General features: G+C 42.2%; 3 protein-coding genes and 1 long non-coding RNA gene across 4 annotated transcripts; 2 read left to right on the top strand and 2 right to left on the bottom strand.

Moving 5' to 3' along the window:
- Positions 1-1,132: 1,132 nt before the first annotated feature.
- On the bottom strand, positions 1,133-2,847 carry LOC131885997 (solute carrier family 25 member 16-like). Its single transcript, XM_059234199.1, has 5 exons — positions 2,811-2,847; positions 2,488-2,734; positions 1,839-1,917; positions 1,469-1,755; positions 1,133-1,399 (listed from the first exon to the last, which is right to left on the bottom strand). The coding sequence occupies exons 2-5, from the start codon at positions 2,658-2,660 to the stop codon at positions 1,216-1,218; spliced, it is 723 nt and encodes a 240-aa protein (XP_059090182.1). The 5' UTR covers positions 2,661-2,734; positions 2,811-2,847; the 3' UTR covers positions 1,133-1,215.
- A 444-nt stretch (positions 2,848-3,291) lies between these two features.
- Positions 3,292-8,672, bottom strand: LOC131885999 (uncharacterized). The gene is made up of 4 exons (XR_009373893.1): positions 7,136-8,672; positions 6,884-7,051; positions 3,692-4,863; positions 3,292-3,417 (listed from the first exon to the last, which is right to left on the bottom strand). It is a non-coding gene; the product is annotated as an uncharacterized LOC131885999 (long non-coding RNA).
- On the top strand, positions 4,406-5,120 carry LOC131885998 (uncharacterized). Its single transcript, XM_059234200.1, has 2 exons — positions 4,406-4,547; positions 4,606-5,120. The coding sequence occupies exons 1-2, from the start codon at positions 4,437-4,439 to the stop codon at positions 4,894-4,896; spliced, it is 402 nt and encodes a 133-aa protein (XP_059090183.1). The 5' UTR covers positions 4,406-4,436; the 3' UTR covers positions 4,897-5,120.
- Positions 8,673-8,986: 314 nt separating the features above from the next.
- LOC131885996 (unextended protein-like) lies at positions 8,987-17,147 on the top strand. The gene is made up of 2 exons (XM_059234197.1): positions 8,987-9,465; positions 12,577-17,147. The coding sequence occupies exons 1-2, from the start codon at positions 9,003-9,005 to the stop codon at positions 15,390-15,392; spliced, it is 3,279 nt and encodes a 1,092-aa protein (XP_059090180.1). The 5' UTR covers positions 8,987-9,002; the 3' UTR covers positions 15,393-17,147.
- The last annotated feature ends 2,684 nt before the right edge of the window (positions 17,148-19,831 follow it).

Raw genomic sequence — 19,831 nt, forward strand, 5'->3', positions numbered from 1 at the left:
ATTTGAGATTTTTATATTATTTTTGTGTCCTTTTGCAAGTATTTACCACATGAAGTACATTTTAGTAATTTACATTTGATACACATTGGCGAAACTACCCATTTTATTTTAAATTAGACTCAAAGTTAGATGATGTGTTCCCAGTCTATGACAATCAAACCTAATTGTTAGAGAAAGCACTTAACTATAAGGATTCAAGTTGTCAGTTTCTCTCCTACCGTATATGTCCAATAGTGAAGTCTTCCTCGGTTTCCCTGATCGAAGAAGCAGATCATACTTGAAAGGTTTAGTGAATGTTTTTGAGGTATTGTCGTTGGTCTTCTTTTGGATTAGCAATGGAATTCCCTTAATTCATGAATGGTTCTTCTTGTTAGGGCTACTACCACAGACCTTTTCATCCTTCTCTCCTTCCTCTTGTTGCGGACAAACAAAGAGAGAAATACAAGAATACTCTCTAAGATGCCTGACTTTAAACAAGATATTTTTCGTTGACCAACTTTTTGCTGATCTATGCTAACACTGTAAATACACCACAACCACTTCTGAGAGACCTTTCAAATCCTATAAGGTTAAAACTAAAAACACTTGATACACCCAAATAGTGATAAACAGAGAGCTATATATATTATACATGGAGCATACCAGCGACTTTTCATCATCTTTTTCCATTCAATCGTACTAAAAAGCCAATGCTAAATTTAGAAAAACTAATGTTTTTAAGATCAATCACCAAAAACTTTTGAAACTGTGCTTTTCCTTGTACTATTTTATTGGAAAAGATGATTGTTAAAGCGTTGAAGCGTTGCCAGTCATATAGTATACAACCTCCTGTAAAATGATTGTTTACATGTCATAATTGTTTGGAATTTTACCCATAGAGAATTTGAAACGTCTCCCAAAAGAATTGATGGCTTATTCATTTTGTTCACAGTACTTGGGCAATAAATTGTTGATTAAATAATATCTTCTTTCAGTCTGGCAACTTAGAGCATATTCTTTTGTTTTCTACTATTGTTTGTCTGCACCAAGAGGAAGCAGAGGGCGCTTCCTCCGCTCAATGAAAAGGACTATTGTATTCCTTATAAATATATCGGCTTTAAGAAATGCAAATACTCACGCGATTTTTTAAATCTAGGAAGAGCAATATCGGTTTATTTTGCTATTCTGACAAGTTTTTCACTGCAGTAGTTTTGAAATCGTGTAGTTCAGTCATGTTCAACCCGTCGGGACTCTCATTGTTGATGGGATACCCAAAAACTCGCACATGAATTCATAGGTGGTAAAACTCAAAGCGTGCATGGGCATGGCTCGGATATAATTGATCGACAACCCGCGATACAACCCTCGTACAATTCCGTCTTTCTTGTACACATGCTTTAAGGTATCAAGCGTTCCATGACTAGAAACGATCATTGGTCAATTAATCATGCCCTTTTCTAAGAAGAAATTCACCGGCTTGAACTCTTACCCAAGATGCTTTGTCTCCGGATACATCATCGCCAATTGCATCCTCCGTCGGGCTACATCGAATGGATAGCTCAGACTTTGTGCGGCCAGGCCCGCAGACGCACCACATAACAGGCGGAAGCCCGTGTTTAGTTGCTCGCCACGTCCTTCCCGACCCGCATATTGTGGAATTGTGGACAGGAAAGTTCGCTTCAGAAAGTCAAACACGCTGAAAGAAGTGCCTGCATAAGGAATCATGCCTAGGTAAGTAGGCACAATCCCTCGATAGAGGCCTTTTATTCCTCCTTCCTGAGGGAAAACAAACACATGCATCATTTCCAAATTGAAAGCCATATTACCCGTGGAAGTGAGCTCTTAAAAGCGGGTTTTACCTCTTTGAATATGCTTTGACCAGTATGTAATATGCCTTTGTACCTCCGATTGTCTTGAGTTTGGAAAGCCAAACGAGCCCTAAATCAAACAAAAGAGAAAGGACATCAAATCAATTTGGAGTTTGATGGATTGACCTTTGCAAAAGGTCGCCTTTTCAGGCAATTTTGTGTCTCGAAGTGGGATAAATATCACACTTTTTTGGACATTTTGGAGCGTTTATGTTTTATAATATAATGCTTTGCATACAACATCATATTTCCGTGTCATTCTAAATATTGTAAATTAAAAATATTCGCAGAAGTTCTTAGATTGCCTTTTTCGCAAAAATAGCAAACCACTCAAAAATGCTGTTTTTTTTAGCTAAACTTGGATCACGCAGAGAGTAGCTAAATTAGAGCCACAATCTAGGAGTTTCATCTCTGCTCTGGTCAGATTGCTAAAAAGCAAAAATGAAATGATCCCCAAGGGATGAAGAAGTAAAGGCAAGAGAAAAAAAGAATGAAAAAAAGTTGAAAGGAGGCGATAATTTTTTTTCCAAGGTCTAGATTCTTTTTTAGCCAGATAAGAATGAAAATACTTTGTTTGCTTAAACCTATGTATTTATTACGATTCTGCATTTCTTTCATTCGTATCACGGATATCACTCACCGAATGGCATCTAATGGGTATGTAAGGGTGACTGCCGAAAGTCCAGCACAAGAACCTGCAATGAACTGGACCCAAAACACGGTTGGAGGGACGTTGAACAGAACTGGAAATGCCCGTTTGTACACTTGATGCGAAGTGAATTGAGTAGCTGCATACGGAAATATTCGGACCATTTGAGCCCCATTTCCACGGTAAAGGGCAAAAAAGCCCTCCAGTTTCACAACTTTGACCAAAGCTCCTTTGATTCCTGGAGGAGTTCATTTGTCATTGGTAGGAGGGAGGAGGAGGAGGAAGGTTTGGCAAAATACAAAAGGATTACTCACCCAAGTGTTTGTAGTGTTTGTTTTGAGCTTGGAGCAGAATTTTCTGCTGTACGGATAAGGCGGATGTACGGTACACAAGTGTTTGTAGTGTTTGTTTTGAGCTTGGAGCAGAATTTTAATGCGGTCTAATGGCGCCACGCCTGTTTTTGCCACCATGCCAGCAAATCCTGAAATGAATTTGCCATAATAAAGAGCTGGGACAAACACCTTTTCATCCCATAGATACTTCCAATGCTTTGTGAAGCTTCTTCAACGTGCGAAGATAATGGTACTTTCCTGAAATGCTATTGTTATGATTCGATCAAGTCTCTTGCTGTGTTAATCTCTTGACTTTGAAGCCTTTAATCTTAAAAGTTGTAGCCACACATTCTTGCATTAATCTCAGCACATTCTGGAGTCATCTTTTGAGTCAAATGTCAAGGATGCAGCGGGAAACACAATCGACGAATCATCACTTCGGCAAGCGCACCCGACTCTACTTCTTCCACTTTGTTTTCTTTTTGTATTTGAAATGCATGCAGTAATCCTCTTGTTCCAAGGCACGTTCCCAAAAGACCGCTTCTTCTAGCATCTTTCGTACTCGGATCCAATTGGGATGGACTGAGATCTAACGCAAATTCGGGAAAAATAGGCAGTTTGGTGTCCAAGAAAAGAAAAAAATACACCTTCAAAGGTAGTGAGGTCCAATACTTTGTAGTATGCCAAAGAAGTTTGTCTCAATGGACATTTTAAGTCTTATCTTTACTTTGGCTGGATCACAACAAAATTTCGATGGAATGACATACATTGTTTTAAGTTCTATTTTTAGAGCCTATAATACCCACTGCCAATGCCCTGATTTTGATTTTGAACCCCCGACAATTAGGATTCAGCGGCCTTACGTCACAAAATACGAACAAAATGTAAACAAGGTTTGTCATTGGTTGAAAGTACGGGTGAGCAAAGTCGAAGGAGCAATCAGAGCAATCCCTGTCAAAGTAAAAAGGCTGGAAATTCAAACTGATCGAAAATCGTCATTTTCAACGTCGAAGTTTCATATGTTCCAGTCAATAATTTTGTCCAAAAATGTTACTTCAACACGACATTTTTGTAGCCGTTTCAGAATCAATCACAATTAGAATCCTTTTTGCATCATACTCTGGGCTAGAAGGAAAAAACCTTCAGTCCAGTACATAAATCTCAAGCTAATGTCGGCAAATCCGCTCGCTTTAAGACCATTAACAATCACTGACTACTAACGAATTAATTCATACACTACGAATGAATTGGCCTATGAATTGGAAACGAGCGTTCCGCACAGGCTTAGTGAGGTATGTGGGTGAGCAAGTGTTGAAATAATGCCTTGAGTGGCATTAACAAGTTCAGGCAAAGATCTCGTAGTCCTTAGTGAACTATCCATTGAGTCGCCGTACAGTATACGTACATATACCTTTTCTCTGGTGTATTTCAAAGAGAAGATGGATGTACTTTGTAAGGGAGGGGGCGTAACTGTCTCAGCCGTCGGCATTTCCGCCAAGAGCAGTCATAAATGTCATTAACGAGTGTGGAACAAGTGTCTTGGTGAGTGTTGGAGTGAAATATCAAGTTCCAACTAAGATCCTAGAGGTCACTTTGAAACGATGAGAAATGAACCGAAACTATGGCAAAAGTGAGCAGGATCCAGGAGGCTCCGAACTCATTGAAAACTCGGTTCTTCGTGAGACTGAGAACGAAATCATTGATCAGTTTACAATCAAGGTAAGTAGACCGAGACAGTTACCAAATGGGACAGTTCATTTCAATTCCAATTTTGCAGATCAACAACAATTTGGACGACTTTGTTATTCACTCTGATTGCGAAGATGATCGGAATGCCATTTTGGAACTGTGCCGCCGGTCCAAATTTTGCAAGCCTTCTTTCCTTCAATCTTCTCTGGTTGAAATGTGTCAAGTTCGAGGCATCAACGAGATGAGTGTTAACGCATTGGAACAATTCATCATTATCTTGGGAGTAATCTCTATGTGTATGGGGCTTTATGTTGGACTGTGCATCTTGGAAAAAATCGTCCATACTCTGAGTGATAAAGAGGAACAGAAATATGACTGATGAAAAAAAAACATATTTAGTTTCTTTGAAGTTGTCAGGGAGTTGTTCGGATTGGGGTTATCGACCTAAGTAAGCTCAGCATTATTTTTTGAACATCTTCTGCAAATGCTCTGTTTCACTGTTTTCTTCAGAGCTAAGAACAGAAATTTAGAATTTAGAAATAAAATGTGTCCTTGTATGTTATGTATTTTATATGTAAAATATAACAGCTAACTGTTTTTAAATATCTTGTTACACTAAATTCGGAGATTAGACTTTGGCTCAGTCGATCCGACGAAGCTAGCCATCAAGATGAACAATACCAAATATTATATGAGCGGCACATAAAAATTCCAAGTACCAAAATAATTTGACAGTCAAAGGATAATTAGATTGCAAAAGTCCACAGCAAAAATTAAATGTTCCAGCCCCAAACTCCTAAATAGAGCGGATCACAAACAAAAATATCTGAGCAGCAAAAGTGACACTCCAAAATTAATAAAACGCAAGCATGGCCTTGTTAAAGCCTTTTCAAGTGTTTATTGAGTCGTGTTTTAGTCCCTCAAACCTAATCCAGGATACAATTTTGCAAAAGGACCACGACTCTTGAATGACAATGAAAAATAGAGCTCATTTGCGGCGTAAACATCCAGGATAAAAATGAACCTCAACGGAATATGGATTTTTCCAGCCTTAATATTTAATTTTGTTCAAGCCAATGCTTCTTGGGCTCTTAATATCATCTTTGATTGATATGAATGGACCAATCCTGGTATCGAAGCACCTTTTAGCAAATCTTCTTGGTAACCAACAAGAATTCCTTCAGTATTTATTATGTCTATGGAAATCCTTTTAAGCCCTCAACACTCGATAACAAGGAACTCGACGAATTATCAAAAGTTCTGCTAGTCTCCTGGTCAATCTTTTGGGCTAATTGTTTTTTTGGCTCAAATCTGAAGGTCTTAAATGGTAGCTACGTATTGTCAGAATGAATCCGCACAATAATTTTTAAAAACGACGGTCCACAGATTTTCTGTTTTACGCTCTCTTTTTACGTTAGAGGATAGAATAAAGATCTAAACATTAAAGGGTTGCCTGTACTGATGAGAGCAAACATAGAATCAAGGAGGTTGTGACTAGAGCTGGATTCTTGGATACGGTCGTCTCCTCTCCTCTCGTCTCACCCGTCTCATTACGGTGGTCAAAAAGCCTTATCAAGTATTGAGAGAAATACGCAAATCCATCTTAACAGGCTTCTACCTCGCAAAAACCATAACTAGTAATTTTGACCTGATTGTTTTATTGAATTATGGCTCAAATTTAACGCTCATATGGCGAATAGCTACCGACCAAGATTTGTTTGGATACTTCTGATAGACTTCAAAAAGGCTTTTGAACCACTGTGGCAGTCGTCTCAATGGTGAGATGAGAGGGGTAAGCTGATCATCGAAGAATCCAGCTTAGGGCTACCAATTTACATTTTCAGTGGCATATGGTATAGCAGATCATCGGAAACCCATTAGTTAGTCACAAAAAGTAACCTCATTTTTCTTCGCTCAAAACAGGGTTGCTATTTGGTCAAAGCTAACATTTTACCTTACGATGGTCAGGGTGGTGCTTTGACTTTCCTAGCTTTCTGGCAATCCTGATTCGGAAAATTTATTTGATGCCATCATTAGTTGCCTGACAATCGTGATTTTTTTTTTTAAGCAGCAACGCAAATTTGAAAATTGATTAAAAATAAATAAATGTCGACAATAGTGCAAATGGCCTATCTTGTTCAAAAGACAAACAACCAAAAGTAGCCAAAATACCTTAAAACCTTCTCACATCCACATCGCTCACAATCAATCACCCGAACTTATTTTAAGGATCTCGCAATATCAACAATAAAAATTGAGCATATATTCGACTAAGTCATCGAGGAGGACCAACGCCCGGACAGCCTACAATATATTCAAAGGATCCTCTCCTATCGTAGCTCTTATTCAACCAAAGACCTTCTTACCTCCGGCCACCAACGACTTTCCAATGAATGAGACATCCACATGGCGTTCCAATAAGGGTGCAGCAGCCTGAATGGGACTCGACGAAGCAGGGGCAACCGGCAACGGAGGAGGATCATCTTCCTTCATTATGAATAACTTGCCACCAACCCAACGCTAAGGCTGCATTGCTATTGGTTGGGAAATCATAAATCAAAAAAATACGATACCAACTCACCCTCAAGAACCTCTTTGCACACAAGGCATTAGATTACCTTTCGTCGAGATTGGTTGATCACAGATATTTTGTGGTGGTGTCTTATTTTACCGTCCAAAGCCAACGACGCGTAACGAGGCCAACTCCATGATGTTGTTCAAGGTAGTGATGAAAACTTGTTTCCTTGAAAAATTGAAAGCCAGCTAGTTGTCTGGCAAACTGACAGGAAAACAAACGATAAATACACGGAATCGACACCTACAAGTACAACTGAACCTAGAAAATTGATCTAATGGCCGATAACGTGGTCCTCCTGATTTGAGGTCAGATGGGGCCTGATTGAGGTAAATCAGTGAAATTAAGATGCCTGATAAGCATCATGTTATGCTATGAATGGAATGCAAATCTTGATGGATCATCATGGTGAGGCGGAAAATTCCATCATGGCCTTCTGTTCACGCGAAATCCCACAAAAAAACCTGCATAATGTAATATGTGATTTATGAATGAACGGGGAAGATACACGGACATGACAGTGCATTTGACAGGATCTAATCTAGGGTGAGTAGTACCAATGAGGACGATGAGTAATCCAAATTTGCGTGGCCTTGAGGAAAGCGCGGCCTTAGCTTTCTCGGAAACAGGAAGGCATGAGTATCAGCGAAATCTTTGTGGCCAGTTGAAATAATCACGATGGATCTTTCCTCTGACAGGGGTTCTGGGTTCATTTCAAGAAAGAAAGAAAGGAAAAGGGCCCGCTGGCCTTAGAAAGGCCGACTTTCCACTGAGAGAGAGAGAGAGAAGAACCTGATTTGATCGTGAAAGTTTTCTTCTTTTTTTTCGAACAGAAATGCCTTCTGAATCAATCATCAAGAGACCTCGCCTAATCATGATCAAGGTGACTTACAGATTGAGCTCCGAAAAAGATATCCAAGTCATCTTTTCCGTTTATAAAACTCTGTGAACCATCAGTAGTACGTACGATCCAGCATTCTCAACCTCATTTGGGGCCTACAAATGTACGTACATATACAGTACATAGTCATTGTCACCCTCGAGCAACGTGTTCACACTACAATCTTCTTGGGACGGACTTTCAGTTACTAAAGAGTCACAGCAGCCTCGTTGGAATGAGATGGAAAAACACTTTCCTCCATTTTCTTGATCACCGACCGGCGTCGCCACCAGCACCAAGTCGCACAACGGCGAATCTTCGGTGTCCCCCGTGTCGGGCAAGTCCAACCACCATCTCCTCCTCAATCACAGGCACCACCACCAACACCACCACCTTCAGTCCACCAGCAAGAACCTCGGAGAAAGAGGGCGGCCATGTCCTCACCGCCTGCTCGGGGCTTGATTTCCAAGCCAGTTCGTACTAAGGTGGTGCTTCTTTGGCTCTTCTCGCCATGGACGGAGGACGTCTTGCGTGTGGATATGGAATGGGTAACTAGACCTACAACAAGAACAAAGTGCTCGAGGAGCTCTCTCTCTCTCTCTCTCTCTCCGTGTTTCTGCACCGCCTTCGCTGACTCTCTCGAGGCTAATGGAGGCATGGGCATGGCAGCTGAGGGCGAGCTTGCGGACAAAATAGAGAACTTGGGAGGGCGGTCCAGAACGTTTTCTGCATCTCCTGCTGGCCCACAGGCCCTTCCTCGAACACCACCACCATCACCACCACCACCGCTCGTCAAGTAGCTCCCCCAATTTCAGTTCAGAGTCGATCTAGTGAGTGGCAACGAAGCTCATACACGCACTCAAAACACATTCAGAGAGTGTCGCACATTTTGGAACACTTTCCGCATCCCTCGAATTAAGGTGAAGGCCTGTCTGCCACCCACCAAATAACCTCCCATCCATGCGAGCTCGGGTTTGACCGTGGTGCTGGTGATTGTCAGTGATATTTGGTGCCTCAGAACTATGTCCTTATGACAGTGAACGAGAAGATGGCTAAGATGAGCGGCGGCATATCTAGAGGGCCCATGAAGGGGCCTATCATGACCCCACGTGCTTCCAGTCGATCTCGAGGATCCTTGGGACCGTTGTTGATGATCTCAGAACCCGAGGGTTCTCAATCGGATTGCGATCCGCCTGACGTGTCCCACTCAAGGACCCCAATGACACGAAGGGTGCGGACGTTATCATTTGATCCAATTAGAAGCGGCGATCGTGACCAAGTGTCCTTAGTTAAACCAAGCTCGTGGAGTCGGACTTGGATGATTTTGAGTGGCCTAATGTTAGTGTCCTCTGGATGGGCGGATGCCACAGCTTTGGCCTCGCCCAAAGTGGGTGCAGGATCGTATCAAAGTGAATCATTACACAAAGTCTACCCTTGGTCGGAGTCCGCTCCAATCAAACGGAGCGCTCCTCAGGAGGGCCCTCATTATGAAGGTAAGATGGCTTCTCGGAAGCGTAAGGGGTCCGATTTTCTTCCCTTCTGCTTGGACAATGGTTCCCAATCGCCTCTCTACAAGACTATTAAGTAAACACGAAAAGCCACTCATCCATCTATTTGAAGGAGAAGCTGGGCTTAGAGGCCCTCTCTTATCTGGCTTTCGAGTTGTTATGATTCCTTGCAAGTGCTTTCTGTCAAGGCAGCCTCAAGCCTCAATCGATGAATGGACGACAACAACGGATCCATTCCAATGCAATGATTTTTCTCCAAGCCGTGCCCTTTAGGCTTCATTAATCTCTTTTTGAGTCTTGCCATTTACCTCGGTCGTGAAGTAATATCTCTTGAGCAACCCTCTCGGCCACGGTTGCATGACACTCAATTGTGTCGAAAGCATGGAGGAAACAATGCCTTTCAATACAACTTCGGCTTTTCTTTGCGGCTAGCTATTCACCTGCCTTCGAACGGGAAAAAATGTGAATAATCAGTGTTTCTTTGTTATAACTTATGATGCCTCGAACGAAAAACTCCAACCACTGCACATAACCTGGACTCGAAAATCAGTTCAAATATTCGTGGTAAGACTTTTATGTCTGCATAAATAGTAGACACCACAGGGTTACTTCCACGTATATTCAAAGATTGGCAATAGCTGGTTTGTGAGTTATCTGTTTATAAATCGTGTTTGATTTTATTCAGTTTGAAACAAAATCCTTGAGCAATGCATTCGCTGAAGCAAATAGACAAAAGTAAGGCTCATCCTATGTCAAGCTGATACTTTTTTGGGAATCGTTGACCGCGAGATCAGCCAAAGGTTTACAAAACGTGCTCCTCTTCTCAGTTGTAAATTCAATATTTGCCCTGAAATGTTGACTGAACGAAAGCTTATACCACACTAATTTTGCAAAAGAACATGTTTGCCATCCTGTCTCTGGCTAGCAGTCCTATTATTTGTTTAAAAACACCACATCTTTTACCATACAGTATATGACATCAATCATCATGCATGTGAAGCCTCTGCCATTGCTGCACAACGTTTACAAGCTCGCTCATTGACATTTGACATCTCGTTAAGGCCTCAAGTGAATTCGCGGAGTTCGGAATCCCGCACATTTTTTGTCATTTCTTTCGTTCCACTATTTATCCGAAACGTCTTTTCTTGCTCAGACGATGCTGGATCCAGTTCTTGTGATAGATTGTTGAGGCCAAATAGAGCTGAAGTAATAAAAAGAACTGGCTTTCTCCTCATCTGCGGTGGCTGTTGTGCAATGACTCAGATAATGGACATTTCCGTTAAGGATGTGAACTCCGATGCCATGATGTTGTTTTAGCACTTCAGTCTAACCATATTCATATTTGATCTGTGCACTAATCTCTAACTGGAATGGTTCTTGCCTTTTATCCGAGGTGCCCAAACTTAGTCGCACTGATGGGAGAGTGTCTCTGCAGATGTCCATTAGCTCATTTAACTCCAATCCTCGGCGTTCAAAAGCAACCCTACGAGTTATAATTGCGACATGATCCGAGATATCCCCCCCCCCACCTCTTTAACCTCGTTGAGAAGTAGAAGATAGTCAAAAAGCAACAAGCATGGCTGGACAAACTCGACCACCATGTTGGGACTTGGGAGAGCGGCAACGAGTGAGTCGTCCGTCACGTTGCCAAGTTCGGTCAGGTTTCTTGACGGGAGGAGGAGGGAGGAGGAGGAGAACGCTCCTCGGTCGATCGACATTAGGAAAAATAACATACACACGACAACGAGATATGAAACTTCAACAATGCTCTTACAAACTTGAATTATTCTCATTAGTGGGTTTCGAACGGGTTGGGAGGATTTTTTTCGAGCAGAACCGCATTCACACATCCTGTTCTGAGGCAACGATTCTATCCGAACTTGATGTGCGATTCGTGCGATACAATGGAATCTACGAGGCAGTTCTAAAGCTTTTAGGATGGTCTGAAGTAACGAGACTGAGAAGATGTAAGACGTGGATGGATGCTGAGAATTGCATGCGCAGAACATGACATTCGCAAGATACTTCAGTCGGTGGGTGACCTGTTTCGTTAAGATTCGAGATCCGTCACTATTTGGGTTATACATGTGCTACAGTAGGTCTTGTTCCTCAATCGTGGATGAGAGAAACGAGAATTTGAGAGGACTGAACTCTTGTCGGCATGTTGAAAGATGGCCGGTTGTTTGAGAAGAGTTATTTGTAATGTAAAAAAGTTTCGAGAGTTTTTAGTCGAACTTCGGGGAAACTCAAGTCTTATCGAACATGGGAGGAAGCTTTTGAACCTCGGGGAGAGATGAAGGCCTCGGAACGAGACTAAACTTCGTGTCAAGAAAAATTTCCCGTTGGGAGAGAAGTCTGGGATATCAATGTTGTTAGATTTCTCGTCTTATGAATGCCTAATTGCCACCCTGACGAGTAAGGTAGGATGGTGTTCAGAAACCTGTGGAAAAAGTTTCTTTGGACAAAAAAAGTCATTCATTCCTGAAATCTGACCATTTTCCTGGCTTGTCATTTGAGATTGTGGATATTTGAGTTGGAGCTGGGGAATGCCAATGATTTTGAAACAATTTTCCGTTTTATTTGAGCTGCTCTTGCCCTGGACTTATCTGAGACGCGAACAAATCATCAAGTCTTCTGCTCGGTTCCAATAACTCAGAATGAATGCATTTTCAGTTGAAAATGAAACGACACACTCTTGAACGAATCTAGATCAAACGAATGAATCACAAATAACGAGTCAATCCCACACTAACGGAAAAACGTTACGACAAGGATTTGCGGTTCAAAAGGTCAGAAAGACATGGAATTTAGTCTACCGAAGGATAAGTGATGTCCCAATGCTACAAAGTGAAAGCGTGGCTTTTGAGTCATGGCCAAGGTAGTTAAGATCATGCGTTGGAGCAAGAAGACATCTCGTAGGAACAGCAAACTTTCCTCGACTATTTTTTTCGGTCATGTTCCGAGTCACTCACTCTCTTAGTCCAGGGAACGTTTCATGCATTATGTACGGCCTTTGGGAATCTTGACGAGAGGAGAGCGTTTCTCAAGGGATGGGACCGTGTTTTTTCTGATGCAAGTTTTCGTTCCTCATTTCAGCCTTCGACGTGAACCTGGATCATGAAGACACAAAACATTCGCGAGTGGGACGACAGGCGGACGTGCCACCAAAAAGGTTGCTCACCTTTCCTGATGCAAAAATTACCGCCATCCGCTTGAATGCCGTGAGCAAGGATGTGTCCTACCAGGACGATGGCACAATTAAGGCCCTTCGCGGAAAAGACCTCGATCTGACTGTCTACGGAATTGGTCTAACCAACGAGACGCTTGTGAAGCTTACCACTGCTCAAGCCGAATTCGGCCAGCCTTGTAAGTCGGATAATTATCACGTGCAGACCAGGGCCTTCGATATCGAGGTGAATGAGGACGGAACTTCCGCACGATTGGAATTGCTGGGTGAGCGAGTCGATCAGACCGATGGCGTGTTCTTCTTTTGTGTGCGGAGTGACGACAGCACCGATTACATCCATCAGGGCACAGGACGCTACGTGTCCATTGACATCTATCAAATGCTCTTGCCTTTGTGGATCATGGTCGTGTTCATTGTTGTCCTACTGTCCCTCTCTGGTTTGTTTTCGGGTTTGAATCTCGGCCTCATGGCCTTGGATCAGACCGAGCTGAAGATTGTCCAAAACACGGGATCACCCAAGGAGAAAGGCTATGCCAACAAGATAGCACCGATTCGCGCTCATGGCAATTTTTTGCTCTGTAGCCTTCTTCTTGGAAACGTCTTGGTGAACAACACCCTGACCATTCTCCTGGACACATTGACCTCTGGCCTTGTGGCTGTGATTGGTGCTACCATGGGTATCGTCGTCTTTGGCGAGATCATTCCGCAAGCCATTTGCTCAAGACACGGTCTGGCTGTTGGTGCTTACACCATCCTGCTCACGAAATTTTTCATGGTCGTCACTTTCCCGCTCTCCTATCCGATCTCGAAATTGCTGGATGTGGTGCTCGGTGCTGAGATTGGCACGGTGTACAACAAGATCAAACTCATCGAGCTTCTCCGAGTGACCAACGAAAGTAACGATTTGGAGAAGGAAGAGGTGGACATTGTCACGGGTGCTTTGGTGTACAAGGATAAGACAGTCCGAGATGTCATGACCAAATTGGACGACGTTTTCATGCTTCCAACCACGGCTGTCCTGGATTTTGATACTGTGTCGCAAATCCGAGAACATGGCTACTCCAGGATTCCAGTGTATGAAGGTGGCGATTCCAAGAACATTGTGCACATCCTCTTTGCCAAGGATCTCATGTTTGTGGATCCCGACGACAAGATGCCGTTGACTATGCTCTGCGAGTTCTACAACAACGAGGTGAATTTCGTGTTCCATGACACTCCGTTGAATGTCATGTTCAATGACTTCAAGTCTGGGGACAAGGGACACATGGCCTTTGTCAAGGAGATCAATAATGAAGGCGACGGAGATCCATTCTACGAGACAATTGGCCTGGTCACTCTCGAGGACATCATCGAGGAGATCATTCAGCAAGAAATCGTGGATGAAACCGACGTGATCCTGGATAACCGAACTAAAAAGCGTCGAAAAAAGGAATGGAAAGCCATGGACGGTGGTTTTCCAATCAGTGCGGAAGATCCCAAACGCAAGACGTACGTCTCTCCCCAGTTGGTTTTGGCTGTTTTCCAATACCTAGCCACGTCGATCGAACCCTTCAAAGGACCCTATATAATGGACTCTGTCCTAAAGAAACTGCTTAGTTTGGATATCTTCCGAGAGATCAAGATCAAAAAAGAAAAGAGTAGACGACCCGAGGATGAGTTGGTGATCATCCAAAAAGGACAACCCATCGACTTCTTTATCTTGATTGTCGAAGGTCGTGTCGAGGTTAATATTGGCCGCGAGGAGCTCGTTTTTGAGAGTGGCCCCTTCACGTACTTTGGAATCCAGGTTTTGACCCAAATCCTACAAGAGCCACCCAAAGCCTCACCTGCTTTGAACCGAGCCATGCACACATCGCTCAGTCACAGTGACAATGTGGCCTCAAGTATTCGTGCGAGTATACGAAAAGCGAGCACCTCAGCGGCCTCCGTGATCGATATCACCAACAAATCTGACGTGGGACGCCGAAACACCATGGCCAATGTGTCGGCCGCTACGATCACAGAGGGGGTGGCTACCCCTGTGGGCGCCTTGGCCTCGTCCCGACATGGATCCTCTAACCTGAATAGTCAAAACAATAATGTCCAGGCACCGTTTGTGCCTGACTACACCGTGAAGGCGGTCAGTGACGTTTTGTATCTGCGGATCAAAAAATCATTGTTTTTGGCTGCTGCCAAGGCCACCGCAATGACCAACAAGGCCATCAGCTCGGGAGGAACACATGGGGATGTCAACGAAAACGCCTTGGATCATTATCTCGAGAGTGTCAACGAAGATGACGGAGCCTTTGATCATGACATCATGATGGTACGCAACCCATCGGTTCGATCCCCTGACAAAGTGATCGAGGCTTTGGCCCGACAAGTGACGCCATCGATCGATCGGAAACAAGTGCTCGAAGACAAGCCCCTTATCATCAAGAAAGTAGCCACCACGGATAACCACGTGGCCAATGAAGGCTCCTCCGCTCTGAATGCCAAGCCGAGTAGTGGCGTCAAGGAGTTCTGGGGCGATTCTTCCACGTTCAGCGACTCCAAGGAGGACAAAGCCGACGAGTATGACTTGGATAGCGACTCTCTACCTTTTATCGACAAAACAGCCATGTCTGACGTCAGTGGAGGTGGCCCTGGAAACAACGGTCCCAACTCTTTGCCCAGTGCGGGCGAGGTGGCCTCCACAGCTGGCGACACTACTCATTCCAAGGATAATAACTCCGGTGAGACCTAGTAAGGGCTTACCAGATCCCCAACAACAACTACAAGGAAAACAACAACAACAACAACAACGTTAGCTGAGCGAGGAAGTGAATCGAAAAACAGTCGTTGACAGCCAACGATGACGACGCCAAGTTTGCGTGATTTTTTTTCTTTGGGACGGAGGTTCACTTAGATTTAGAGCCATTGTCGCCTCTATTTGATTTGTGTTCCAAGGGGACTTTTTTGTACGCCATCATGCTTCCTCTATGATTGATTCCGTTGCTTTTGCTCTGTTGATGGATATTATCATTATATCATGATTGCTACTTGTGCCCCAAATCTTACGCGGTCTGTAGGTGCGCTGATCTCTTCACTTACGTTGTAGAAGTGAGGATGTTCTTCATTCCCCGAAAGACAAGTTCCTTTGATACTTTTGATTACAAATGCACCTTCTTCATGGTTAACCCACCCTCAACTTTCAGCTTGCGCTCTATCAGTTTCCGTGTCCCATTTTGAGGGTCCACGTTTCACTCAACCCTCAGTCCTGTCTACCATCTCTATATGCTCGTGGTCGCAAGTATTTCTTTAGTTATGGTCAATGTTCTCGGGTGCCCTTGTATTGTCACCAAACAGCAAGTGTCCTAAAAAACATGAGAAAAGGCTTAGAAACTTCTAACACTCCATTGTTAAAGCTCAAAAACGACCGAGAGAGGCACTTCAGCCCTCTATTCTGCTCTCTCTGCCTCTTCTTGTATCTGTCTCTCTCTCATGCCGAGAAGTCCGAAAGAAAGAATAGCTCTCTTGTTTGTTCAACTATCCTTCATTTTGAATCCTAAATATCAGCAAACGAAGGCAACAGCTGCTGTTTCCTCGCTTCATATTTCGGCCTGCTTTCCTCGGCTCCACCGCATCAAAAACGAAACAAATAAGTAACTACTGGCCTCACTTTCACGCTAGAATTCTGCACACCCATTCACCCTTCATATTGATTGCAAGTAGACACCGCCTCAAAAAAGACAAGGTTAACCCTTTCTTCTATCCAATGTGTACTCTGAGAGACTCGATTCATCAGAGCATCCAGCTATAAATCTCCTTCTACCCAGGATTCACTTAGGGGTTAGATGGAAAAGCCAATTCCATTGGATCTTCCTTTTTTGGAAATGATTGGTCGGAACCCTTTGGATGGTTTAGAGACCCAACGAAGATACATTCTTAAAAATATCTCAGATACGTTTCCGAAATTCATTCTGATTTCAGTTTTCTTCGACTGTTGTTCTGGCCTAATTATCTCTATCCAGACAGAGAGAGAGCGCAATGGTAATAATAGCCACTGCATGACAACCCTTTTCACCAGATTGGTTTTGCCTCTGGGTATGACGCCTTTCCAGCTTTCCAAATTTAGGACAACAAAATCTCTTATTCATCATCTCCATCCACCTCTTCGTTTTGCTGTGTAGACCCCTCGCTCGATACTTGACTCCATAGCTCTTGTTGTACAGTTTAATCCCCCATTCTGGAAGCGACCCAAAAATATCTTCCTCAAGCCTTGCTTCATTTGGAATTAGACATGTTGATGAAAGTAATAACAGCAACAAAAATACATTTGCTCCTCTTTTCTCGATGACCTTGCCCATCCAGACAAAGTATATACAAGAAGATAAGACATATAGCTCTATAGATATATCAATAAATGAATACTTATATTTATGATGCTACCAATTACATACACACCTGATGTTACGAGACGACACCAATAATACAGAATAAATCATAAATATCATTTGAACACGCGTTTTCTACTTTTTTGTAGTCTTTGTAGTTCTGAATTGAGACGGAAAGACCCAAATCATGCGCAGCATTTTTCAAACCTACATACATCAGTACGTAGATAAGAAAAAGGAAGGCATTTCCGCGGATATTCAATCCGACCTCCAAGCTCAATCTTCATTCACTAAAATAATGCATATGACTTACAACATAGTTATTCTTTTGGTGTTTTTTACGGACGTTTTCCAACCACGACAAAAACCATAATCCCCAGTTCTCAAGGCGAGAGACATCAGTTTTTTTTATTGTCTGGCGTGTAAACCTTTTGACGATATTTGGTCTAAAAGAAAGGATCATTTCATTGATTAAAATGACCTGAGGGCCGTTTGATAAAAAAAAGGGATTGATCAGCTCGTTGGTAAATAGCTAGGTTGTAGCTTCGTATCGAGGAGATGCATGATAGTTGCTGGATTCTTCGATAGTCAGTTTACACTTCTCCTCTCACCAGTAAAACGACTAACACGGTGGGTGAAGCGAGTTTTGACCGAAATATCCAATCAGATCTTGGTGGTTTTTAGGCATGCGAGTGTTTAATCTGAGCAAGAATTCAATAGAACAACAAGGTCAACAGTGTTCCATTTGATTTTACGAGGCAGAAAACTGCCAAGCTCCAGTTGTATTGAAATATTTCTCTCGAAACTTGATAAGGCTTTTTGACCACCATGATGACAAACGCGAGAAGAGAGGACCGTATTCAAGAATCCAGCTCGCAGCGGTCGACCGTAAATCGGGTTTCCTAGACGTTTGTAGTTCTAAGCAAACTATCTTCCAAGGTACCACTTGGCTGACGAGCTGCGACAATAATTTGTCGAAGTAGATCATGGTTTAAGCTGCAAATTCAAATGACAAGGATGTTGCCCGAAAAAAAGCCATTGCTCGGTCAATTGATTTTTTTTTGTATTTTGAGTGCTAGGGTCGGAGGGGTGAACCTCGCCCGGCCAGCGAAGCTAGCCATCGCGCTGGTACCAGCAAACAAACTTGTCTGCCAATGACAGTGATTAGATGAGTGACCGTATTACAAGTGATCTAACCAGAGGGCTGGTCCTCTACGTAGATCTAACTTCCATTGCCCGATGGCGATTGGTAACCTTCCCATCGTTTGTCGCAAAATTGTGTTCAAAAATATAAATAAGCGCAATCTTGAGGTCAGAACCAAAACAAAGGGCCTACTGAAGACTGACAAGAGGCTGAGGGAAGTGAGCGAGCCCTTTGGTGTCCATCCTCGACCCAGGTATCCCTCATTGAGTGAAGTACTGCATGCAAAACCAGCGAACCGCTTAACGGCAGACCAGACCAAGGGCGAAGAAAGATCTGGGATTGTGAAGGAGTTAGTCTTCAGATGTCCAAAATGCAGAGTGTAAAGTTTTTCAATGGTCCCTTTTAAGGGAAATGTTGTTTTTCATTGAGGGGTCTTCATATAAATTTAATTTTTTCCTGATGTGAAGGCAAGACTCAATCCAAAGAGCAAGAACATCTTGAAAAATGATAATCAACCAAATTTAACTATAAAAAAACAAGATTATACTAGGTATAGAAAATTTCACTTATTTTTACGTTTTCGGAACTTACTTTGACTGATTTTTCCTTCCTTATAAGCAACTGTTTTGACCAAAATAACAAACTATTTTTCCGACCCTTAGGTATTAGGTGTTCACAGTGTTCAAAAAGCCCTATCAAGTTTCCATTGGCAACTTTCTACCTCAAAAAGTCATAGGGAACAACTTTAACTTTATTGCTTTATGGAATTCTAGTCCACATAAAAAAATTACATACCTAAAAACATTATAAAAGCTAAAATTTTCTAAAAACCCACTCCATGTAAAGTAGGAGCACACTTAGTTAGCTCTTGAATATAACTTACGATATCATCTATTTCACCGCTACCTAGTTACATCGGATTTAGTGGTTCAAATTTCATCGTTTTAGCCCCAAAATGCCCCGGTTATATGTTAATTCAATTTCCCAAAGGTTTAATATCGATTTTCACTATCACAAAAATGAAAGATTATTTTTCCCTTTCTTGCATAATTTCAAATTAACTTGAAACCCTGTACAACCATATCTAAAACCTTCAAAAGAGTAGATTCTTTTAAAATTTATTTGAAAAGCATCCAAGGTACAGTTAGTTGAGTGGTCACTGAAAATTTCACAAATATCAATGAAGCCTTAAAGAAGCTATTTTCAATCAGTTTCAACAAAGTCTTCATGAAACGACAAAATCTATAACATTGTTTGTTGTATGTATTGTCTTCAGAATTCAAGTGAATGCATAACTAAGTGTACACATGATGATTGTAAAACACATTTTCAAAGATTACACTTTTAGTGTGTTTTAAGTGACATTATATAGCATTTTTAGCCATTGTGAGACTATGCTCGAAAAGGAAAAATAATGTTTTGTATTTGTGATATTGAAAATCGATATCAAATCTTTAGGAAATTGCATTAACATGTTGGGGCTAAAAACGATGAAATTTGTACCACTAAATCCGATGTATCTAAGTAGCGGTGAAATAGATGATATCATAATTTATATTCAAGAGCTAACTAAATGTGCTCCTAATTTACATTGGGTAGGTTTTTGAAAATTTTAGCTTTTATAATGTAATTAGGTATGTAGGTTTTTTATGTGGGCTAGAATTT

Source organism: Tigriopus californicus, chromosome 9 (genome assembly GCF_007210705.1).
Source record: "Tigriopus californicus strain San Diego chromosome 9, Tcal_SD_v2.1, whole genome shotgun sequence".
In the NCBI taxonomy this organism is placed as follows: domain Eukaryota; kingdom Metazoa; phylum Arthropoda; class Copepoda; order Harpacticoida; family Harpacticidae; genus Tigriopus; species Tigriopus californicus.